The sequence below is a fragment of the Phaenicophaeus curvirostris genome, chromosome 14 (genome assembly GCF_032191515.1).
Source record: "Phaenicophaeus curvirostris isolate KB17595 chromosome 14, BPBGC_Pcur_1.0, whole genome shotgun sequence".
NCBI lineage: Eukaryota > Metazoa > Chordata > Aves > Cuculiformes > Cuculidae > Phaenicophaeus > Phaenicophaeus curvirostris.
The window spans coordinates 11,992,123-12,012,500 of NC_091405.1; the positions used below are offsets into that span (position 1 = coordinate 11,992,123).

Sequence of the window (20,378 nt, forward strand, 5' to 3'; positions counted from 1 at the left end):
TGAACCAACACGATGACCCACATCGGCTCTCATTTCTTCCATTACACAGCACCAAAACCTGCAATTTCTAAACATACCAATAACCTCTTAGGATGCTGAAAGCTGATATAAATTATTTTTTCAGGTCAAAACCTAGTTAAACTGGCAGCAACAAGCCTACCCAAGTGAAGCTTTTGGAGCAGCACTCAAGCTGCTTTGTCCCCTCAGCTCTAACTGAACCTCAGATTTCTGGTGTCACTAACTGCTCCCAAGTAACCTGCATTTAAGCAACATGACACTTCCCTAGATGTTCCACTGCATCTTGCTCAGAACACACTTGTAGGGTTTGGGCAGCCTGGGGAGGCAGAGGCAGCAGTGTTGGGATTGCTGCCCTCCTCCTGTAGTCACCATAGAGCAGAGGCGCTCTCAGCTTCAATCTCCCACGTCTCTCTGTATTTTGGAGTTATTAACAGCAACTCCCTTGATTTATTGAGACAAAACTTCTGGTGGCCTCTGCCTCAGACCACTGGGCTCCTTCACAATACGCAGTCTTTGCAAGAAGTCATTGTCCTTTAATTTTGGATAACTTACTACCACCAACACAATTTCTGCAGATGCTTTCAACCCATCGTACTCTGGGGCATTAACAGTCATGGCATGCACATCACAGCCTCTTTAACATATCACCAGCAACAAACCAGACACAGCCAGAAGGCATTTGGCCAAAAAACTCCCCAAGATATGATTCTCCTCCAGCACCCACACTAGAGTTTTCCCTGTGACACCCTTCCATAGCCCGGGCATCGCCACTATTGGTATATAGTCCTTCTAATAATAGCTAACTATATTTCAGAGCTCAGTAGCTTCACAAGCCATCAGTCTCTTAATCATTTGGACTATAAGGCATGACACAAGTAACAGCAGAACCAGCACGTGCATTCACTGGCACTGGTTTGCAATGTGGTACTATGTCACTGAACAAACAAAGGTCAGTGCAAAACCAAAAACTCTAATCAAGTTCAAACATCATCTGACTGACCACCAAAACAAATAGTATCCAGCTGTCATCTTCCAATATCTGAAGAAAGGCAGAGACAGAAAAACTAAAGAGATGCAGCCAGTCAAACCAGTTTCAGCCCAGTATGCCCCAGCAACAGGCTCCTCCATAAAAAGCAGTCTCCATGATCAGCTGGATAACTCTTAATTGCAGGGAACGTTTCATCTTTAATTAAGGTTTTCAGCACATATCTTAGGTGAGAGTAATATTTGTTTCTATCAAAAATAACATCAGACCACCGTTACCCATGCATTTTTGTAGAATGAAGTTTCACAGAGGAATTGTTTCAACCTGTACTACCTATGTAATCAACCGGGCCACAGAACAGATCAGACTTTGTAACAAGCCCAAAGTCAAACAGTCCCCCTCAACCATTATTATTAACCCAATTACATGACCCAGTTTATATGCAGCCCCACAAACTGGTTTGCTAGGATAAATGAGAAGGTATCAGCAGCAAAAGCACATCAGTGGAATGGAACCAGCACAGCCAGCTGCAGGACTGCATGTGTAGCCAAGTCCTGGAGGCATTTCCATAAGTAGTTTTGGGGGAATGCAGAGCTATTTATTATTGTAAAAAAAAAAAAAAACAACACCACAATATCAACCCTATATCTTCTTTTACCTGACAGACAAAAATTAATCAACAACTTCTATAATTTATGCAGGTTCTGAATAAGTGATGTTGTTACAAAATTCTTTATGGGTACTGCAGTTACCTACACAGAAATCACACACCAAAATGGAGGTTTGGGCACTGTTAAATCTGGTCATACTTACAGTACAAATAAAATAAGATTTCTGAAAAGTGAAATCTCCTCCTGGCTGGCAAGGGAAGGGTTTAAGCATGGAGTGGTCTCAAGTTCTCTATGAAGAGACACAGCAACACTAAGAACAAGGGTCGAGGGGGAGGTAAACTGAATGCCTCCACGCTTCTTCATAGCATTAAGCTTTCCTTATGAGTAATAACGGAGGGGAGGAACAGAATTCAGGATTCTCCATGGTGTTCCAATGTTCCCTACGCATTCCAGAGGTGCTGACCATAAGTACCTTTACTTCACCCTGGTGTGCGCTGAGCACAAAAGCCAGCTTGACCCTGCATGCTCGCTCAGCCTTGACACACGGAATCTAGGCTGTGAGCAGCTGGGACTGCCACTACTTCCTCCTCTTTTTTCCCACCCATTTGCCTTCACAATGCATCAACAAGTTGCAATAAGGGTAAATTACATAATTAAAGTTACATCTAAACTAAAAGCAAAATTTATTTGCTTTCTTCAACACAGCAAATACAGCAGAAGGAAATTACATCTGAGGTGTATTTACTAAAGAGAGAAGGAAGTGTGAGTACCATTGTATAAGACTTTATTCATACACTGTACAGAAATCCTTTGTGCCACTCTGGCCAACTATTCTCAAGGATAACTATTGAAGAGCTCTGCAGCAGGACAAACATTGCAAGAGCTCGATCAGTTGCATAAAGAGTTAATAGAAATTACTTCTAAAGACAGAACAATCAAAATGCTGATTTAGCCAGGAGAATCTGGAAGCAGACTGAATCACTATTTGTTTGCCACATACTGTGCATATATTTAATCCTGTACTTCATGGCTTTTGCTGGTTGCTCTAGAACCCAAGGGGGAAGGCCTTTCTTGTCCCAATTAACCACCCAGTTTTACCCTTTCCTCCCCTTTCTGCTTAAGCCTTAGAGATTGTAAAAGCTTGGCAAGGATTTTCCTTGGCCTTGTTTGCTGCGTGGGATAAGAGCTGCTTCCTGGACTTGCTCTGAATCTTAATATTTTCTTTTACTACAGGGAGTAAGACAGTGGTGCTTGTGATGAATTCAGCAGATAGAGTTCAAAAAAGGTTAATGAGAACCATCACAAACCAAGAAAACATGACAAATAGGGACAGAGTGAAGAGTCAAAGATGTTTGGTCTAGAGAGAAAACCACAAAGCAGTGATAGAGGTCTTCATGTGTACAGCTACAAAGAGAAAAGAAATTAATTATTCTCCACCTCCATCTGATCCAAGAGTAATAGACTCAGACTACATGGGATATTCAGCTTAGTCATCAGGAAACGTCTCCAACACAAGGCCAGTGTTGGAAGAAGCTGCCAGAAAGTAATAAAAGACTGGTTTAGACACGCATGTCTTGCAGGACTGATGCATAATTGAATTAGGCTCAGATCAGATGATGTGGGGAGGTCTCATCTTCTATAACTATTACATTTATGACTGGGACTAAGCCCTTTAGCATAGGTCCTTCATTTGTCATTGGAGTCAGAGAGAGTGACAATTCAAAGCATAAGCTGGCACATAGAAACTAAGTTCTTTAAGCACATTTGAAGTAGAAAGATTCCCACCAATCATGGGGCCAGGAATCAGGGGGAGACCACAGATGGGACTGGCTAGAAGGAACATGTCGTAGTCTCTAGCCAAACTTCCCACTCCCAGGGGGAGTTAGGGTTAAGAGTTACCTAGGGCATTGTCTGATTAAGGTTTGCCTGAAAAACCCTTGTGAGCATACCTAGGGGAGAAACAACTTTTTCCTCTCAAAAGAAGGAATGGGAAGACAGATTCCTCAATGGCCTTGCTCTCCTGCTTGCATCTCCTATGATAACACGCAAGATAAGCCAAGGAACAAAATCTGGTCTATAAATGTCAACAGGAACATATCAGCAAGAGGAGAATGCAGAGAATTGGAAGAGATCTCCAAATAAAGCTAAAATGGAAAACCCAATCATCATGTCAGTGGTTTATGGAGAAGGATGGATGACAGTCACAGAGGAGGGAAGCACGGGGAAGTCTTAATTCCCAGCATTCATTTGTTTTGCCTGCATGTCTACAGAAGCAGATTACTCACAAGGACCCTTGGCTGAACACAGACACCGGACAGCTGGACAAACTGTTTCTGGTTCTGCTGATCTGACTTAAGGCATTACAGTCCAGAACCTCAAGGGCTCTGCTCTCAAATTCTGATGGTTTAAAAGGACAGACTTGAACTAGAGTGCCACTCTAGTTCAAGTCTGTCCTTTTAACATAGAATTTGAGGCAGGCAGACAGGGAACAAGCCAAGCAGCATCTTTTCATTTGAAGAGTAAGGTGAAAAAATAATTAAAGCTTCAAAAAAAATCAAACAATGGTGAGAGAAAGCTAGCGCTCCTTTTAACATGTGCAGTGCAGCACAGTAGGGCAAGTCACTTATTAACCAGAGGGTGTTCAAAGTCTCTGAATGTGATTGGTCAGATCCTATCTAGGCTGTATCAGAACAGAAGCAAGATATGCCTAAGGGTATGATTTCACAATATTTTAGGCTGAATTAAGACCTTGCTGCTACCGCAGAGAATCACCCCTTTTATCCTTTCTGCCTTTTCTTCCTTGCTGTGCATTCCTGCTGGGTTACCTTCCAAGAGCTAGAACAAATGAAACGTTATAACTCAACAGCAAGGACTCAAACCAATGCAGAACACCTCATGCAGGGAAGAATCATCTCCAGAGTGCACTTCTCATCCATATTAAAGACAGGAACACCTATCTTCTCCAGTTTATGAAGGTTAGGTGAAACCTGTACCAAACAAGCAATGCATTTTCAGCTGGGCTCAGAAAAACTTACTGGATTGAGTGCTAAATAATAACAAGAATAATAACAGACATTTCAAATAATAATCATCATACATTTCAGATGTTACATTCAGGATGCAAAGGTAAGAGCATTGCTCCAGGAACTCTGAAAGAGTTGCCACCACCCCAACACAGCAGAATAGCAGGCAAGCTCCTGCCAGGCCTGAAAGCTGGACTGGCCAAGGTGACAAGTGCCAGAGCCAGAGGCTTGGATGAGGGGAGAAGAGGGACTGCAGCTGCAGCTGGAGTGGAGGAACGGTCAGATTTCTCTCCTTTGATGACAGTGAGTTAGATCAGTTCAGCTGTAAAATGTAATTTCACCTTTGGATACAAAAATGCTGAGCACACATGAAAAAAATGTGTATCTGGGCAAAGAAGTAAGCAGACATTCAATGAAAGCCACTAGGGTAACACAGGACAAACATTAGTAATGTCCTAAATGTCTTTTTAATAATTTAAAAATAAATAAATAAAACCATCGCAACATGTCAGGGTCATAAAAGTTGTCACTTCAATAAAAATCCCACAATAACGCAGACCTGCTGGTCGAATTTCAGAGCACAACTCACAGAAACCTGGAGTCAAACTGGGACAAGGCACTCTCCTTTTAAAAGCAGTTTCTGTTTGCAGCACAGAGGGGTAGTTTAAAGAAACACTCAGGTTGCTCCAGCCACACTTCCAGCCTTCAGAGAAAGCACAGCACTACCCCCACCAGCACAGAGCTGGGCTGGAGCCAGAAGTAGTTTGGCATAAAGCACAAATGCCCTGACTTGGAACTGGATATGGCCAAAATGTTTGTTGTCGGTGGCAAAAAAAAAGGAGTCCGAGACAGAATCCAGCAGCAAGATTGTTCTTTGAATTAGGGCTGACAGGGTGCCAAGGACCCCCACTGGAAGTAGAAACAAGAAAGGGACCAATTTCAGTTCCCACATCAGCATCTGGGCTCCCAAAGCACTACTTGTAGCGGGTCACGCACTGCCCTACCAGCACACCAAGCAAGAACTGATCTGTTAGCACAGAAGTGACTTAGAGAGGGTCTAAGGAGGCAAATGTGGAAGGGTTTCAGGTCACAAAAAGTTAAAGTTACTTTGACACGAAGCCAAGTCAAGGTTTCAGAGCTGTCACTTCTCCATGAGCCCTCACTTACTCTGTGCTGTGAAGGACCTGGTAATGGATAAGCTCGATACAGATATGTTTCTCACCTTGGCTACTTGAGCAATATAATATAAGAAATAAATCAGATTCATCTCCAAAAGCCAGGAAGATAATTACTGAGCTGGAATACAGAGCCGTGCAGTTCATCTTACAGAGACCTAACTATGCCCACAGAATCACTCTTGGCAGCAAAATCTGCACGTGATCAAACAAACAAGTTCATAGGATCAAATTTGTACAATTTGTTGCTAAATAAGCACTATCTGAAGTCTCAAGTTCACTTTACGTTTTATTTTCCTCAGAGAAAGGAATTCCACATTTGCCACATACACTTCAGAAATAATAGTAGTATCTAGGTATTTGATTCAAACTGGCCACAAAACATTGCCCATGTATTTGTATCCAAAAACCAAGAGTTCTCTATCTGTTGAAACGAGATCACCTCAATCTAGGCCTTCTCTTCCTTCCTGCCACCAAGTATCACATGAGAAAATTGGAAGTTCCTCCTTCCCTGATCTATGTCTGAGCAGATAAAGACCTGCGACCTTAATTCTCTCTCCAATGTGTACATGCTGCAGTTGCCATAACAATTATGAACAAATACAGAATCATTGAAGCGTTCAGGTTGGAAAAGACCTTTAAGATCATCCAGTCCAACTGTTAAAGTTCACAGTAATTGTTACAGGTTGCAGGAAGATGCAAATTCTTTAAAACATAGTTGTCACTGAAACCACTCTCCCATAAACAGTTACCACAGAAGTGTAGAATAACTAAGAAAGGAAGGACCTCCAGAAGTCACTTGGCCAATGTCTGCTCAAAACAGGTCTAATTAGATCAGGTTGGTCAAGGTTGTCCTGCTGAGTCCTAACTAGCTCCAAAGTGAGAGGTTCCACAACCTCTCCAGGCAGATCTGAAATTACCAGAGTAAAACAGATGAAAGGAAGGTTGTGCCCAAGTCACACCAACAGGTCTGAGGACTCACCTCTGTCAGTGGCCAAAGAATGACTCTCAAGGTTGATCATATATGATCTGGAAAAGGAGAGTCTGCCTACAACTGTTAACCATGGCTGTGATTTATGAATGGCCTACACTCTGCACTGATATTTGTCATTAAAACAACACTGCTTATTAGTGAAATTTTAATTGAGCCAATAAACTAACACACACAGCCTACAATTCCAAGTTCCTTCTTTATCTATGCAAAAGGTCCCAAATGCTCCCTCAGGCATTCTCCAAGACCTTAATACTTCTCATCAGTAACAAGAGACAAGGCAGCTGTTTCATTGCAAAATTCAGCAGCAGAATTAAAAGCATGGGCACCACAAAGCTGTCTGTTCCCTGAAATCATCCAATGATCCTGGCTGTCAGTCTCCTTTTCAGCCCCTTGCTGAGATTCCATCTGCAGTCTCAGTAGAATTTCAGAAACATCGCTATAGAAATACACATCTCGAATCTGTAACAGAACTACAGAATCACATATTTTGCTAACAGTATAGTCAGGAATTTCGCTCCAATGCTGCAACACTTTCAACTGGAGATTAAGGAAAAAATGAGAACATTCCACTAATTATGCAAGTTATCAGTGACGATGAAAGCAAAATCCTCACAAAGGCCTTAGTGGAAGCTCCTCCCTCCATTCACAAACCATTATCCTTTGGAGATACCAAGACACGTAATAAGGGTTGAGCAAACATTTCAACTGTAAAACTCTATCAAAAGCAAACCAGTCCGAAGAAAAAAAACCCCACCACTGGGAACCAGCTGTCATTCATCGCAGCACTTGAATATCCACTTCTACTTATTTTTCAGAAATGAAGAAGAGCTTGCATGTCTGAAAGCTCATCATCTTACCCATTACTCATTAGTTTAATATTAATTTCTATTATTTGCCAAAATTATCATGGCTACATTAACAATACTAGTAACTCAGTCTAGGATAACACTCAATAGTCACACAGTCATTATATTTTATTAATAGAAACACACATTCACCAATTCATATGTACAAATTAACATCTTTATTTCAAATAAACATTGAACACAAACTGTCAGCCAAACCAAATCTTAACAGCAACTTACCAGGAAGCCTGTTCATGTTGACCCCTTGAGCAGAAAGTCCTATTCCCATGTACCTTCAAAAAAACCAAACAAAATATCAGTCAAGCACAGAATGGCAAATCCACAAGATTTCCTGCAGCAGAAATACAGGGGGTGGGGTGCGGGTGGAAACAACATAATCCACAAATCATTTAAGGCAAGAATGTTGAAATCACTCAAGATTTTCCATTACTTTCTTAGTCTTCTCTTGAATCCTAGATAAATGTCTTTCTGCTTTAGTGACTGACAGCGTTCCAACCACAGCTACTAGCTAGCTCTTAATTGGTAGGAAAAGGACTGGAAAACAATCAACAACAAAATCCTAGGTTTGCTTCTTCCTCCTCCCCTCCCCTATTTCAGGAAAAAAAATATTTATACTGGTGATTAACAAGAGCGAAAAAATACCCCAGGGCAGAGATTTCGTATGAGAGCGAATGTCCATCTAGCCTAATATACTGTCTCTAGGAACAGCTGACAGCAGAAGCACAGGACACAGTAAACAGCTGTACTTGCCAAGAATATTATTTCATTGTCCAACATATATTTTATAAAATTTCCTAAGCAAAAGGTGGTCTTTCTGTACTTCACACCCAAACAGATTTTCCTCCATTAATCTGATTGCTGTCTGAATCTCTGTAAACAATTTGAAAGGGTGACATCCTGCAGCTCCACTGTTCAATTACTGTTCAAGCTAGGTTTGCTTGGTACTTGTATTTTCAGAACTGGAAGAGAGGAATAGCATTTCCCCGTTAACTTCCTCAAGGATTTTAAAGTCTTCGTACATACATACTCCCCAAGTTTGACTACTCCCAGTCTACTCTGTAGTTTCTTGTATGGAAGCTAATCTATACCTCTTAATATTCTTGCTCCACTCCAGCTCTGCATCTCTTTGAGAAGCAGGGAGAAACCAGAACCACAAGCATCATTTGTAACACAAACACATGATGATAATTACAGACAACAGCAGAATGATGCCCTCCTCCTCCTGGTCTCTATTATTCTATTTACTTTTTGACTACAGATGAGAACTGAGCTATTGTTCTCATGGAACCAGGACACAAAGAACTTGTCCCTGCACTGTAAAAGATAGCTCAGAAACAATTTTTGTGTCTAGTTTGGACTGTTTATTCTCCCCCCATGTAAGGGTTTCCAAAATCTCTAGGATACACATTATTATGTGTTTTTATAAAAAGAAAGTACTACAAATCCAGAAATTCTGAATTTAAGATTAAACTTTAATCTAGACACACAACACCATGGAAATATGTCACTAAAAAAAAAACCCCAAACCAACAAACACCAAACACAACCACAAGAAGCCTTCCTGATCACAAAACTGTGCTCTTCAACTTATGCTCCCATTTAAAGCTTAAGGCAAACTTTAAAAATAAGATCATAATGACTGTAGAACTGTACACATAATTTTCAGACCAATTAAAACAGAATAAAACTCTCACAATGCTGGATTTCATCTCTGCAGCCTACCACTTATAGCCAGAACTTAAACTTGTCACATACTTGATCGGTGGTTATTGTTTTAGAGGTGCTAGCTACTTTGCCTTTCCCATCTGCTACCAATTAACATACCAGAAGTGATGGAGGAAATGAGCTTTGACACCTACAAAGCCTCAGAATAAAAATCACTCTATTCTTTTCAAAATTGAGAGGAAAGAAAAGAATTTAACTTCAACTTCTCCCCCACCAAAAGCATCAGCTGCTTTCTGAACTTCTTGGTGCAGAACAGCTTCTCACTTCCTCTATTCCAAATGCTCCAAATCAGTTTTGTGCATATTACAAATTCAAAACAAGTTAAACGGTATTTGTGGGCAACAATCACAACCGTCTACTTTTTTGTAAATTAATAAATTATAACATTCAATAACATTGAACATAAACCTCTACAGAGTCTGCCTGCCTGCATCGTCTTTAGTTTGGGAGGTTTCAGATGTGGAGAGACTTCATATGAGATATCCACTAACTGGGTTCCCTTTCTGAGAAATTCAAAGAGCCTCTTAGCAGGGGTTGCACAGAAACATTAGCATCTGCTTTCAAATGGGAAAAAAAAATTATCGGTAATAATGCATTTAAATCCATTATCCATCACACATAAGATACACACCTTAACTAAAGCCAGGCCAAAGTGACCTCCTAAAACCATCTTCTCAGCAGTGAACACTGAATACTTGGAACTGCCCCACACACTCAATCAGGAGCTCCAAAAACGCTGCATCAGTAGATCAATTCCAAATAGAGCAGACAGACAAAAATAAACACAGACACATGCTAGTGATTCAGTCAGAAGAACGGCCTTGTTTCCACTTACCAGCAGCCTCAGCAGTTACCATAGCACCAAATTTTCCAGACTTCTACTGCACCTCAGCCCTGCCCAGGCAATACTGGTTGCTTTTTAAAATTTGAATAGGCTGAATCAGCCACACTTACCACCAGTCACATCATCTCTGGCTCTATTATCCACACACTGGCTCTCCTTAGCTCCAGCAGATGAATGAAGGACCTTGGTAGCAAGCCCATGTGCCAAAAAACACTGGCTCCACACACACCTCTGCACAGCACAGGACCAGCAGAATTGCCAATAATTTTCCCTCTGGATCTTACAGCACTGTGACCATAGTAGGATTAAGATCAAAGAGACAAAGCTTTTTTGGTTCCCTCCCCTCATTCCCCAGTACTTCAGCAGTAAACACCAGCTACTCCAGAACAGGGACAGTTTAACTAGGACAGCATTCCCTTCTGGCTCCTATGAGAACTGCTGTGGTAGCTTATGCAATGCTGATATCTTCAATGGGTATTTAATTTTTATATAATTTTTTTTTTAATTTATTTTTTCCTTCTGCCAACAAAAGCCATTTGGAAAGAACCAAATATCTCAGCTGCACTAACTCAGCCAGGAAGCACTATAATTTGTCACTGGGTAGAAATTAAGAAGCTACAAGAAATGTTATTTCGCAGGAGTGTCATTATTTGACTAATCTACACTCAGACAAAAGGATCTCTTAAAGAGGCTGGTTTAAGTGTTACACGGTCATACAAGTAGAGGAGTACACTGATGGCTGCATTTGATTTATCCCCAAAAGGGGAACCCACCCATGTGACGAGCAATTCTCGAGTCAAAAGATATTTCTTCAAAACAAACATGACACCCTGAGAGCCTGCCAAAAAATCAACATGAGACAAGTTTTTTGGCTAGCCTAAAGCTACTCTGTGCAAGCAACCCACAAAACTCCTCATGGACTCAGAAATAAAACTGAAGAACAGACCTGCCCTTTCACAGCAAGTAGCTAATGCTGAAGTTCCAGCACTTGCATCTATTTGGCTTTTGAAGTGCAGCAATAAAGAACTCCTTGGGCAGAACAGAGGAGAACAGAGCAACAGAACTCATATCCATACTTTATATTCGTCAGTTTTAAGAATCCCAGGAACAAAGAACATCTCCTTTTGAATGCCTGGAAAGCACCCAGCACCTGGGAGGCATTGCTGTACAAAAAATAAATAAATGTGGGGCAGAAGAAGGGAGAAAGCCATTAATCGACAGTCCTAACTGGATGAGGGCTTTATACTCTAAGAAAACGAGGCATTTCTTTTCCCAAAAAGCTACAAGACTATCTCCAAGAAATTTAAAGAGAGTACTCATTTCAAACACCAGTTCTGACAAGCGGAGCAGATTTATTAAGGCTCTGCCATGAAAAGAAAGACACTGCAGTTCCCCTTTATTGATTTCTTAACCTGCTGAAAGGTTAAGTCAGGATGGTGAAACAGTCCATGCCATTCCTCTTCCAAGTGTCTGTGACGTTCACCTAGAGGCAGACAAAATTCATCCCAGCTGAAAGGTGGGGAAACCGAGGTGGAAAAACACACCGGTTTGGCATTGGTCAGATATTCTAATGGCCTCGAGCCTAGAATTCCTATTTACTGTGCCAGCAACGCGTTGACATGGTAGTCTCTCCTTGGAGCACACTCTGTTTCATATGCCGAGGTACACCAAGGTCTACACTTAAAGAGTTAAATTAAAGGCATTAAATAATTTGGTTTGTAAGCCATGACTTCCAGTAAAGCAGTCATTCCCTGCTCAGTGAACTAACACGCGGCAGAAATTCCTGGGATTGGCATTTTATTACGTGGCTCAGCCAAGACCAAGCAACCCAGCTGAGCCACAAGTTAAACAAGGGATGTTCTCTCTTCCACAGGCGAGTCTGTGATCCAAAGGCTTCCTGCATCCTGCAGTTTTTTCTAATAACCACACCTGTCTGGTAGGAATCCTGTCCTCCCAGCTATCACGCACCCCACACAGTCAACACATGCAGTTAAGTCTAAAATAATCAAGCTAAATTACTAAGGTAGAGACTAATAACGCACCCTGTCACACTTGTGGCATTTCAGAGACTTCCAGAGCCTCTCGTGCAAAGCTCTGAACTATCATTCTTGTTGTCCAAGGTGGTCCTTGACTTCACACCAGCTTTAAAGAGTGGAGAGAAGAGATAACCCATATCAATTTACCACCTGAAACCACATTGTCACAATTATGGTGGAGGGAGGAGCACATTATTTTAAACTGGTGAAAAGACAAGTTACATTTAAAAATAATTACCTTAAAAACACATAAAATAGTGGATTCCAACTGTCTCCGACTCCTCAGTCTAACAAAAAATATTTTGGAACTACTTCATAACGGTCTATAACAAGCCTCTAAGTGGATGCAGTTCTGGTTTTATTTGTGGATATTGTGCTGCTCTGTAACAGCCCTTCAGAAATTGCACAGATGGGCTCCAGGAAGAACCCCAACTCCCCAGGCAGAGGTCAGTAAAGACAAATAATGCAAGGCTGAAAAGAAGTAGATAAAGGCAAGAAAATAAAACTCTTAAGAGCTCATTAGAAACAGCTATGAGCATCCTGAGGCACGGAGGATTTCACTGCACATCAGCCCTTAGAGATGCAGAAAAGCTTTAAAAGCCAAAGAGCATGGAAGAGAAATTAAGCAAGCAGAACAAAGTCAAGAGGCAGTAATTTTGTAACATAACGCATCTCCTCAGTCTGTTTATGAGTAAATACTGACAAAACCACAGAGAAAGAACAATAACTATCTTCACTAGATCAAGGTATGAGATTCCCATCTGCCTTCCAATTTCACAATCAGCTGGTATCTGTCAGCTGTAGGAAGGTGAGATCTGTTCCTTTTCTGTGCTACCTTCAGGAAGGGAAGAGACTGATGATGTAGATTAGCAATTTATGTAGGAATACTGAAAGAAAATATAGATTAGAGACGAAGACTTGACTTGAAGACCATGTAAGAAAACACATACCAGCCTCACCAGGCTAAAATCCCCATGAGGATCCGGCCAGAACAACTAACATTTCCATCTACCACCACAAGTGCTATCACATCCAACAGCACCCCAAACCCTGCAATGCACAGTGGTCAAAACCAACTGGATCTGAGGCTAAGGCGTTCCACTAAGTCAGTTTTCCAACTTCAGATTTTTCACTCTTGGCAGCTGACTTGTCCTCCAAGTAAGCTGTCATTCAGCAAAGCTACATCAGTGGGAAACAGTGCACTTAGTTGCAACAGCACAGAGCATTGCTGATATTAACTCTCTGACTACTTATTCTGGTTACATCCAATTGAATTAACAGAATTTCTGTTTGGAGTGTTCCGATGATTGACAAACCTCACTTCTAAATGCACCGTTCAGAGCTGCTGAAAATTTTTATCCACTTTATTGGGGAAGTTAAGCAGGTTTCCATGACTGAACGGACTTACAATTCTAGTCTAAGCAATGGGCCATTTTTCCTGACATGAACAAAGCCTAGGAAACAGTAAAGACAGATGCTGGAGGTACCACAAATATCTAAGAGAAAGGCATCCAGAAGAGGGCAAGCCATATGAAGACTGCCAGTTTCACAGTGAAGATTAAGCTTGCATTTCAGTCCATCGTAAGAGCCAGCTTCCAACAGCAGCTCCAGTTGCTCTTTTCTCCACCAAAACACAGGGAAAACAATGTAAATGCAATACCCAAATCAGAAGAAAACACACAGATGCCAGGCAGCTAGTTCTCCTAAGAGGTACTCTGCCATCCTTATGGGCTGACCTGCTCTGGTTTAGGCTTCAATCAGGAAACTGTCAGTAACAACTCTGACAGAAGTGAGATTTACCCGCTAACACAGGTTTTTCATGAAGTTACAGACAAAAATAACTGCAATATGTACATAAGAACCATCTGGGTTTATGTGGAAAACATTACAGAAGTAGCACACGGGAAGTTTTGACATAGGCATTTATGAAATAGGAATACTTTGTCTTTAAAATGGTAACAAGTACCCAGAGTTAGGGAGAGCTGGGAAAGCAACACACTGAACTCAGATGCTTACATGTTGACATCTCCACAACAGGGAGCAGAGGTGAGATGGGGAGAGCATCAATACAAAGGACTTGTAAACAAGAAGGAAGATTGTATCTCTGGGATTGAAACTGCACTGAGGAAACAAAGACCCAGTCTTATACTTCATTCCTAGAAAAGCCTTTAAGAAAACAAACCTTATACTGCAGTCAGTGTAAGGCAGTTAACACAATCCAGCTTCACCGAGCCAGTGACAGAGCTGATGGAAGAGTCAAGCTTCACAGGAGATGCTAAATTCTTTAGCAATTCATCATCCCAGAACTTCAAAAGTGAAGGAAGAAAGATTTCCCTCTATAAAAGTTATGCAACATGTACAATTTAATTATTAAACAGAGAACTGCTTAGATCTACAATCCTAAACCATGTAAACAATTAGCTCCCATTATTCAATGATTTGATTTATTGACTGTAAGCGTATTCTGAAGAACTGAAGCACAATAATGTTCTCCACATATTCTAAAGATGTTCAGTTGATTTTGCTAGAGTTTGATTTTGCCATACTCCTACCTTTTCTAAAACAGATATTCGGAAATAGCAGGGGGAGGCAGGAGCAAAAAGAACCAAAAAAACCTTGTTGTCTGTAATTTTTCTTCATTACTGTGCAAAATCTCACAACTCAAGCTGGACAAAGGGAAAAAAAAAACCCACCCAGAAATATTAGCAAACAGAAGTTATCAGAGGCTGAAATCTTGGAGAGCTCAGGCCTACTGAAATGCACACAGCACAAGTGAAAAGGTCACACGTCACCATCACTACTGCCATCTCATTTCCCAGTTTCACAAATTATTTTAATGAGTAATTGATATTCTAACATGACAATGGCTGGGCCTCCCATACCGCTATAAAGCACTGAGCTACACTTTCCACTTGATTGGTTTAAATAAAAGCAATTAAAAAACAGTTATCAACTGCAAATCAGGAATTCCAATCTCACAACTTGCTTTGCATTGGAAAAGCTGCTCTCAATACTACTCCCTTTTGCAGGAGTGTAGCAGAACAACAACAAAATCACAACCGTCACCAAATGTCACCAACTGACATGAAACCTCCACAAAAAAAAATGAGTGTTTCTACACCACAGAGCACTGGAGCTCAGGCAGCCCCTGAGCCAACAAGACTGGCTTGGGCAAGGCTGTTTGCAAATGGGAACAAGGTGCAAACTGTTTACTGAATCTCTTTGGGGGAATTTATTTATGTGTTGGTTTGTTTAAACAAATGTCTGCAGAACTGCATAAATTCAAGTAAGCAGACATACCTGCAAACAGAAGGACAACCCCCTCTCTGTGCTAGTTTGGGATTCTTGGAAGCCAAGATGGAAAAAAAAAAAGGGGGGGGGGAAATCGATTATTTAGAGGCTTATCAGATACAAACAAGGGATCACACAGCACGTGCAGACACTAGAAATGCTCCATTGCCCCAGGATCTCCCTTAGCCTTCCCTACAGCCGCATCCAGACATGCATGAGGTTATAAGGTGTCTGCAGTGTAACCAGACAACTGTGCCATTAAAAGCCACCAAACTCAGAGTGCCTCGTGGACAGGCCTCCTATCAGCATCTGGAACCCATTAGAACACAGGAGTGAGAGGTTTTTCAAAGTGCAATCACACTCGCCATATGCTGAGGAGAAATGGAAAGTTGGCAAGGAGGAACATAAGCAAGGAAGGGAGGGACGATCACTTGTTACTAATGTAAAGACTGCTGAATAACCAATGCATCTGACCTTTGATTTCTTTTTGGGTCACAGAGAAACTAAGCTATTTTTAAGTCTGGGATATGGTACACTACAGAAAGCTAAAGGAAGATTTTAAATAAACTCTGGCATGGACTAGGCTAGATTAGCTCTTTGGCTGCTGTCCTCAAAGTAGTCTTTCCTTTCTCTCTCAAAAAAATGCCTGCAACCTGAGCTAGCACTGACCGACACCTCTGTAAACAGGCTCCACAACTCCAACTAACAGCGAAACAGTTCCAGCTGGTGCTGTAAGAAGGACACCAACACACCCTGTTGCCCACCTCTTCCCAACCTCCCTCTTCTGCCCTTCTGGGTCTCCTCTTCCCTACTTCAAGCACAGAAAGCACTGTATCGAGGGCTGATCCAGCAAAAAGAGCTAACATGATCCAGCTCATTACACAGTCACTACCGCTGGCACAGATGAAACAGTTTAAAAAAAAACCATGGCAAGAAACGCTAGCCTGACTTTTCCAGCAGTCTCCCCGAGATGTTTCAAAGTCCTCATGAAACCACCTGGCTCCTCCAGCATGGAGGGCTCTGCCACTTGGCACCTCCTCTGCCCGCAGAGGACACTTGCTCTGTTAGTAGAGAGTAGGCAGAGCTGCCACGGACAGGCAGCAGTCTCTGCCACTGCCAGAGAGCTCCGACTGGCTGCAGAACGACGAAGCCACGATGCAACACCAAACAATGACCAGGGAAGATGGCTGTTGACAGCCATGTTGATGGCCATGCCAAGGGCAAGCCCCAGGCTGCTGCACTGTCTGTCCCAGGAGCAGCTCAGAAATGGAGAAGAGGCTGCAGGGCAGGCAGCTTCTGCTAGGATCAGGAATCCGTACACAATCAGGGTTGGCCTCCGGGATGTCCGCCCCAGCCACATTCCATCACAACTCTCTACATGGCTGGGGGAGGTAAAACAGGTTAGAATACTGAAAAGGCGGTCAGGAGCAAGCACTGCCATCCATGAGTCAATCCACCTTGCCCCAGCATAAAAGGACAACAAAGATGAACTGTTCTCCTGAGTCAGAGCTGCCTGTATTCGTGGGTCAACCGCCCTACCCTGATGAGTCTCATACTGTTCCTGTTTACCAAGCAGAGATCACTTAATGGGGAAACAGAAGCTGTGAAATGTGCAGCAAACAGAAACATGTAGTTGAGAGACAGGATAAGAGTCCACTGTCTCAAATATAGCTAAGGCTGAACTGTTACAAACACCACCAGAATAAAAGCACGAGTTATTTGTGGCAGCTCAGGAACATAAGTGTCACATACGTTTCTGCCAGTCTGCTCATATGAGGAATGCTGGAAGCAAGCCACCCACAGAACCACAGTGAGGTGTGGACTGGAAGGCAGCTCTGGACCTTCCTTCCTCATTCTCCTGCCCAAAGCATAAATAACACTGGAAGTTCTATCATGCAGTCTGAGGCAAATTTGAAGATGAGATCTCAGCTCCTTGGGGCATCCTGTGCTGGAGCTCAATTATTTTCAAGGAAAAGACTCTTTCTAACATGCAGTTGATGTTTCCCTTGCTACAACTTGTGACCTGTTGCCTCTTGTCCTTTTTTTCCAATTGACAACACTCAGGAGACATGCACACAACGGCTCAGGAATTATGTACCCAGGCCAAAATTGTTCAACAACACTTTGAACAGAACTAAATGAGGGTTGCTGCAATCCTACCCTTCCCTGTCCCAGCTCTGCTCAGCCCATCCCTTTACTGACTCTCCTTCAACTCACGTCAGGGAGCGGAACCCTGAAAAGCAATTCTCAACTGGAAAAAAAAATAGGTAGCAATTTTTTTGTCAATGGATGAAATCATTGGCATTGCTTTGATGTGGTCATATTTCAACTAGTCATCGCTTTGAACCAGCTCACCATCAGACTGGGTATCCGGTTGTCAACATGAGGGAAGGCACAGGAACGTACCACAAATGGAAGTACAGAATCCCACAGGCTCGACTCATATCACCTTAAAGTGTTGTGGAACCACTCCCTTTATGTTCAGCACAGACAAGGAAGTGAGGAGGGCTGGAACTAGAGACTGTAAACTAAATTCTCTGTTCTCTGAGGATAAGAACCAACTACGCAAACAAAGAGTGGCACAAACAGCAGATCAATCTCCTGACAGAACTGATTTATTATGTGTTACTTGGCCTCCTTGCCAACACAATTCTTCAAAGGTAGCCTCCCCTCTTCCATAAAAAAAGAAAGCCACAAAGAGAAAAATGCCCCAGTAAATAAATATGACCTCTTATCTGAAAACACTAAAATCACCAGGATGAGAAGTGATCACCATTTCGATAAATTAGTTTCAGTTATCTTTGTTTAACCCAAAGGACTGTGGTTATATCTCAGGACAAGAGCAAGGGAAGACCAAAAGCTAAGAAAAGTTGATAAATCTTAGATATTTCTGAAGTGCCCCAAACGGACTTTTGCATGCTGCACTTGCTTTGAAATATCCACCAGGAAACTAAGCTAGATTTTACCAATGCTGAGGCAGAAAAGTCTGGCAGTGGTAAATGGAAAGTTTTCATAAATCTTTTCATTTCCTTCTTTAACAGAAGCACCTTTATGGAGCGGATTCATTAAAGGGCAGCAGGAAAAGACAATGCAAAAACCAAAGCTTTTCTGCAGCTACAGGTGCAGTGCCAGGGCAGTTTAGAGCAACTTGTGTCTGTGCTGCTGCAGTCCCACCCTCTTCCCTTGAGCTGGAACCAGGGTTTGCAGAACTTAGCAGAAAAGTAATCTGCCTATCAAATGGGGAAGGTGAGGGTGCTGTTCTTACTGCTAGGATACAACATGGTGGGAGGAAACAAAGGAGGGAACCACAGCACACCGGAATTAAATCATCTTAGCCCCAGGGAAGTAACAAAAGAGAGAGGCTAAAAAGTGGCATTGATACCTCAGTTGTATCTACAGCTCAGCTTTCTCTGCCACGATGACACCACCGATCCAGAACTGGCACTGTCTCATGCCAATTCAAGAACTCTCTTACCACAGCATTACCATTTACAGGCAATATCACTTGTCAGGCTGCAAAAAGTCACCATGTGAGCTTCAGGACTCTCATATCTCCAGAAAAAGCCACTGGGAGCTTCCATCCCACTTCCTGCATGCAACTTTAGTGTCTGTAGTTTATTAGCATCTAACCAGAGCATACAGCACTAGATTAACCATTTATCAGCACAGAAAGATGATAGCTTTGGGTTATTGAGCAAAAATCAACCAGAACTCCTCAAAGCACACTTCCTGAAATTGGTTCCACCCAAGTATTTTTGGAGTACGTCTTGTTTTGAAATCCAATTGTTCGCATTTTGTGAAAAGCTATCACAAACCCCAGCAAAACAGACAGTGTGAATAACATCCCGCGATCCTCACCTTCTGTACAGCATAAACAAAACAACAAGCCACAGAGCAGAGATTTCACACCTTAAGTACCCACTCTGGAAATGAGCTGAGAGACTTCTCTTCCCCTCCCCTTGATAAAGCACTTCCACGGGAGTTCCTAGGGACGTGCTTTACCACTTACGCCACTGGAAAGCTTCCTTTGATTCCCCACAATCCCTTCTTTAGGCTTTTGGACTTCAGCTCCTTTAAACTGAGGCCACCATGTTGTAATAAGCACTGGCGAGCTTCCTTGTCTCCGCCGCAAGTCACTATTACAACATCCTGAGCCTCCAGTGGGCAGACTTCAAGCTATGGAAGATGAGACACACCAGAGCACCCTCTGAAGTGACAGGCAGGCAGCAGCTACAATATAAATTCACAATTACAAATCCCACAGTGCGCAGGATAATAACAGGAGCTTGCTCTACCAGCAAAAGAAAAACAAAGCAGAGGAATAGATGAGACATCAGACAAGCTCTCAAAGGCTTGCTGCTGCACTGACTTTGGGTCACGGCTATCAGCGTCTCATGCTTGAGTTACTATAATATTAACACATACTGTTTCGTATCTTTGGATACTTTGGATATAAGGGTGATCTAGAATGCAGCAAGGCTGAACTGCTAGTCAGTGACCTTTCATCATGTGATTTCTTTGGAAAATTGTCTTGCAACTGTAAATTGTTTTAATTGCAGTAGTTACATAAACCAAAGAAGTGCAGGATTTCAAAACAGACAAGCAGTTAATCCCCAAGCCAGGAAACTGAAAGACTCAAGATGGCCTTTTCACTGCATTGGTAAAGCACTCGGCCCAGGATCCACCTCTGTACAGATCACCTAATAATCACCACAGGCCTAAACGCAACACAATCCAACATCCTTTGCAAAGCCCCTTGCAAAGAGGCCACTTCTCAATTGAATGACAGCAAAAATATTTCAACAGCAAG

General features: G+C 42.2%; 1 protein-coding gene across 3 annotated transcripts in view; it reads right to left on the minus strand.

Annotated features, from left to right (window-relative positions):
- RANBP10 (RAN binding protein 10) overlaps positions 1 to 20,378 on the minus strand; it is a 63,624-nt gene that overhangs the window by 40,450 nt on the left and 2,796 nt on the right. For all 3 annotated transcript variants that reach the window (XM_069868449.1, XM_069868450.1, XM_069868448.1), the window contains exon 3: positions 7,892 to 7,944. In XM_069868449.1, coding sequence (XP_069724550.1) covers positions 7,892 to 7,944 — 53 coding nt within the window. The remainder of the gene's footprint in view (positions 1 to 7,891; positions 7,945 to 20,378) is intronic.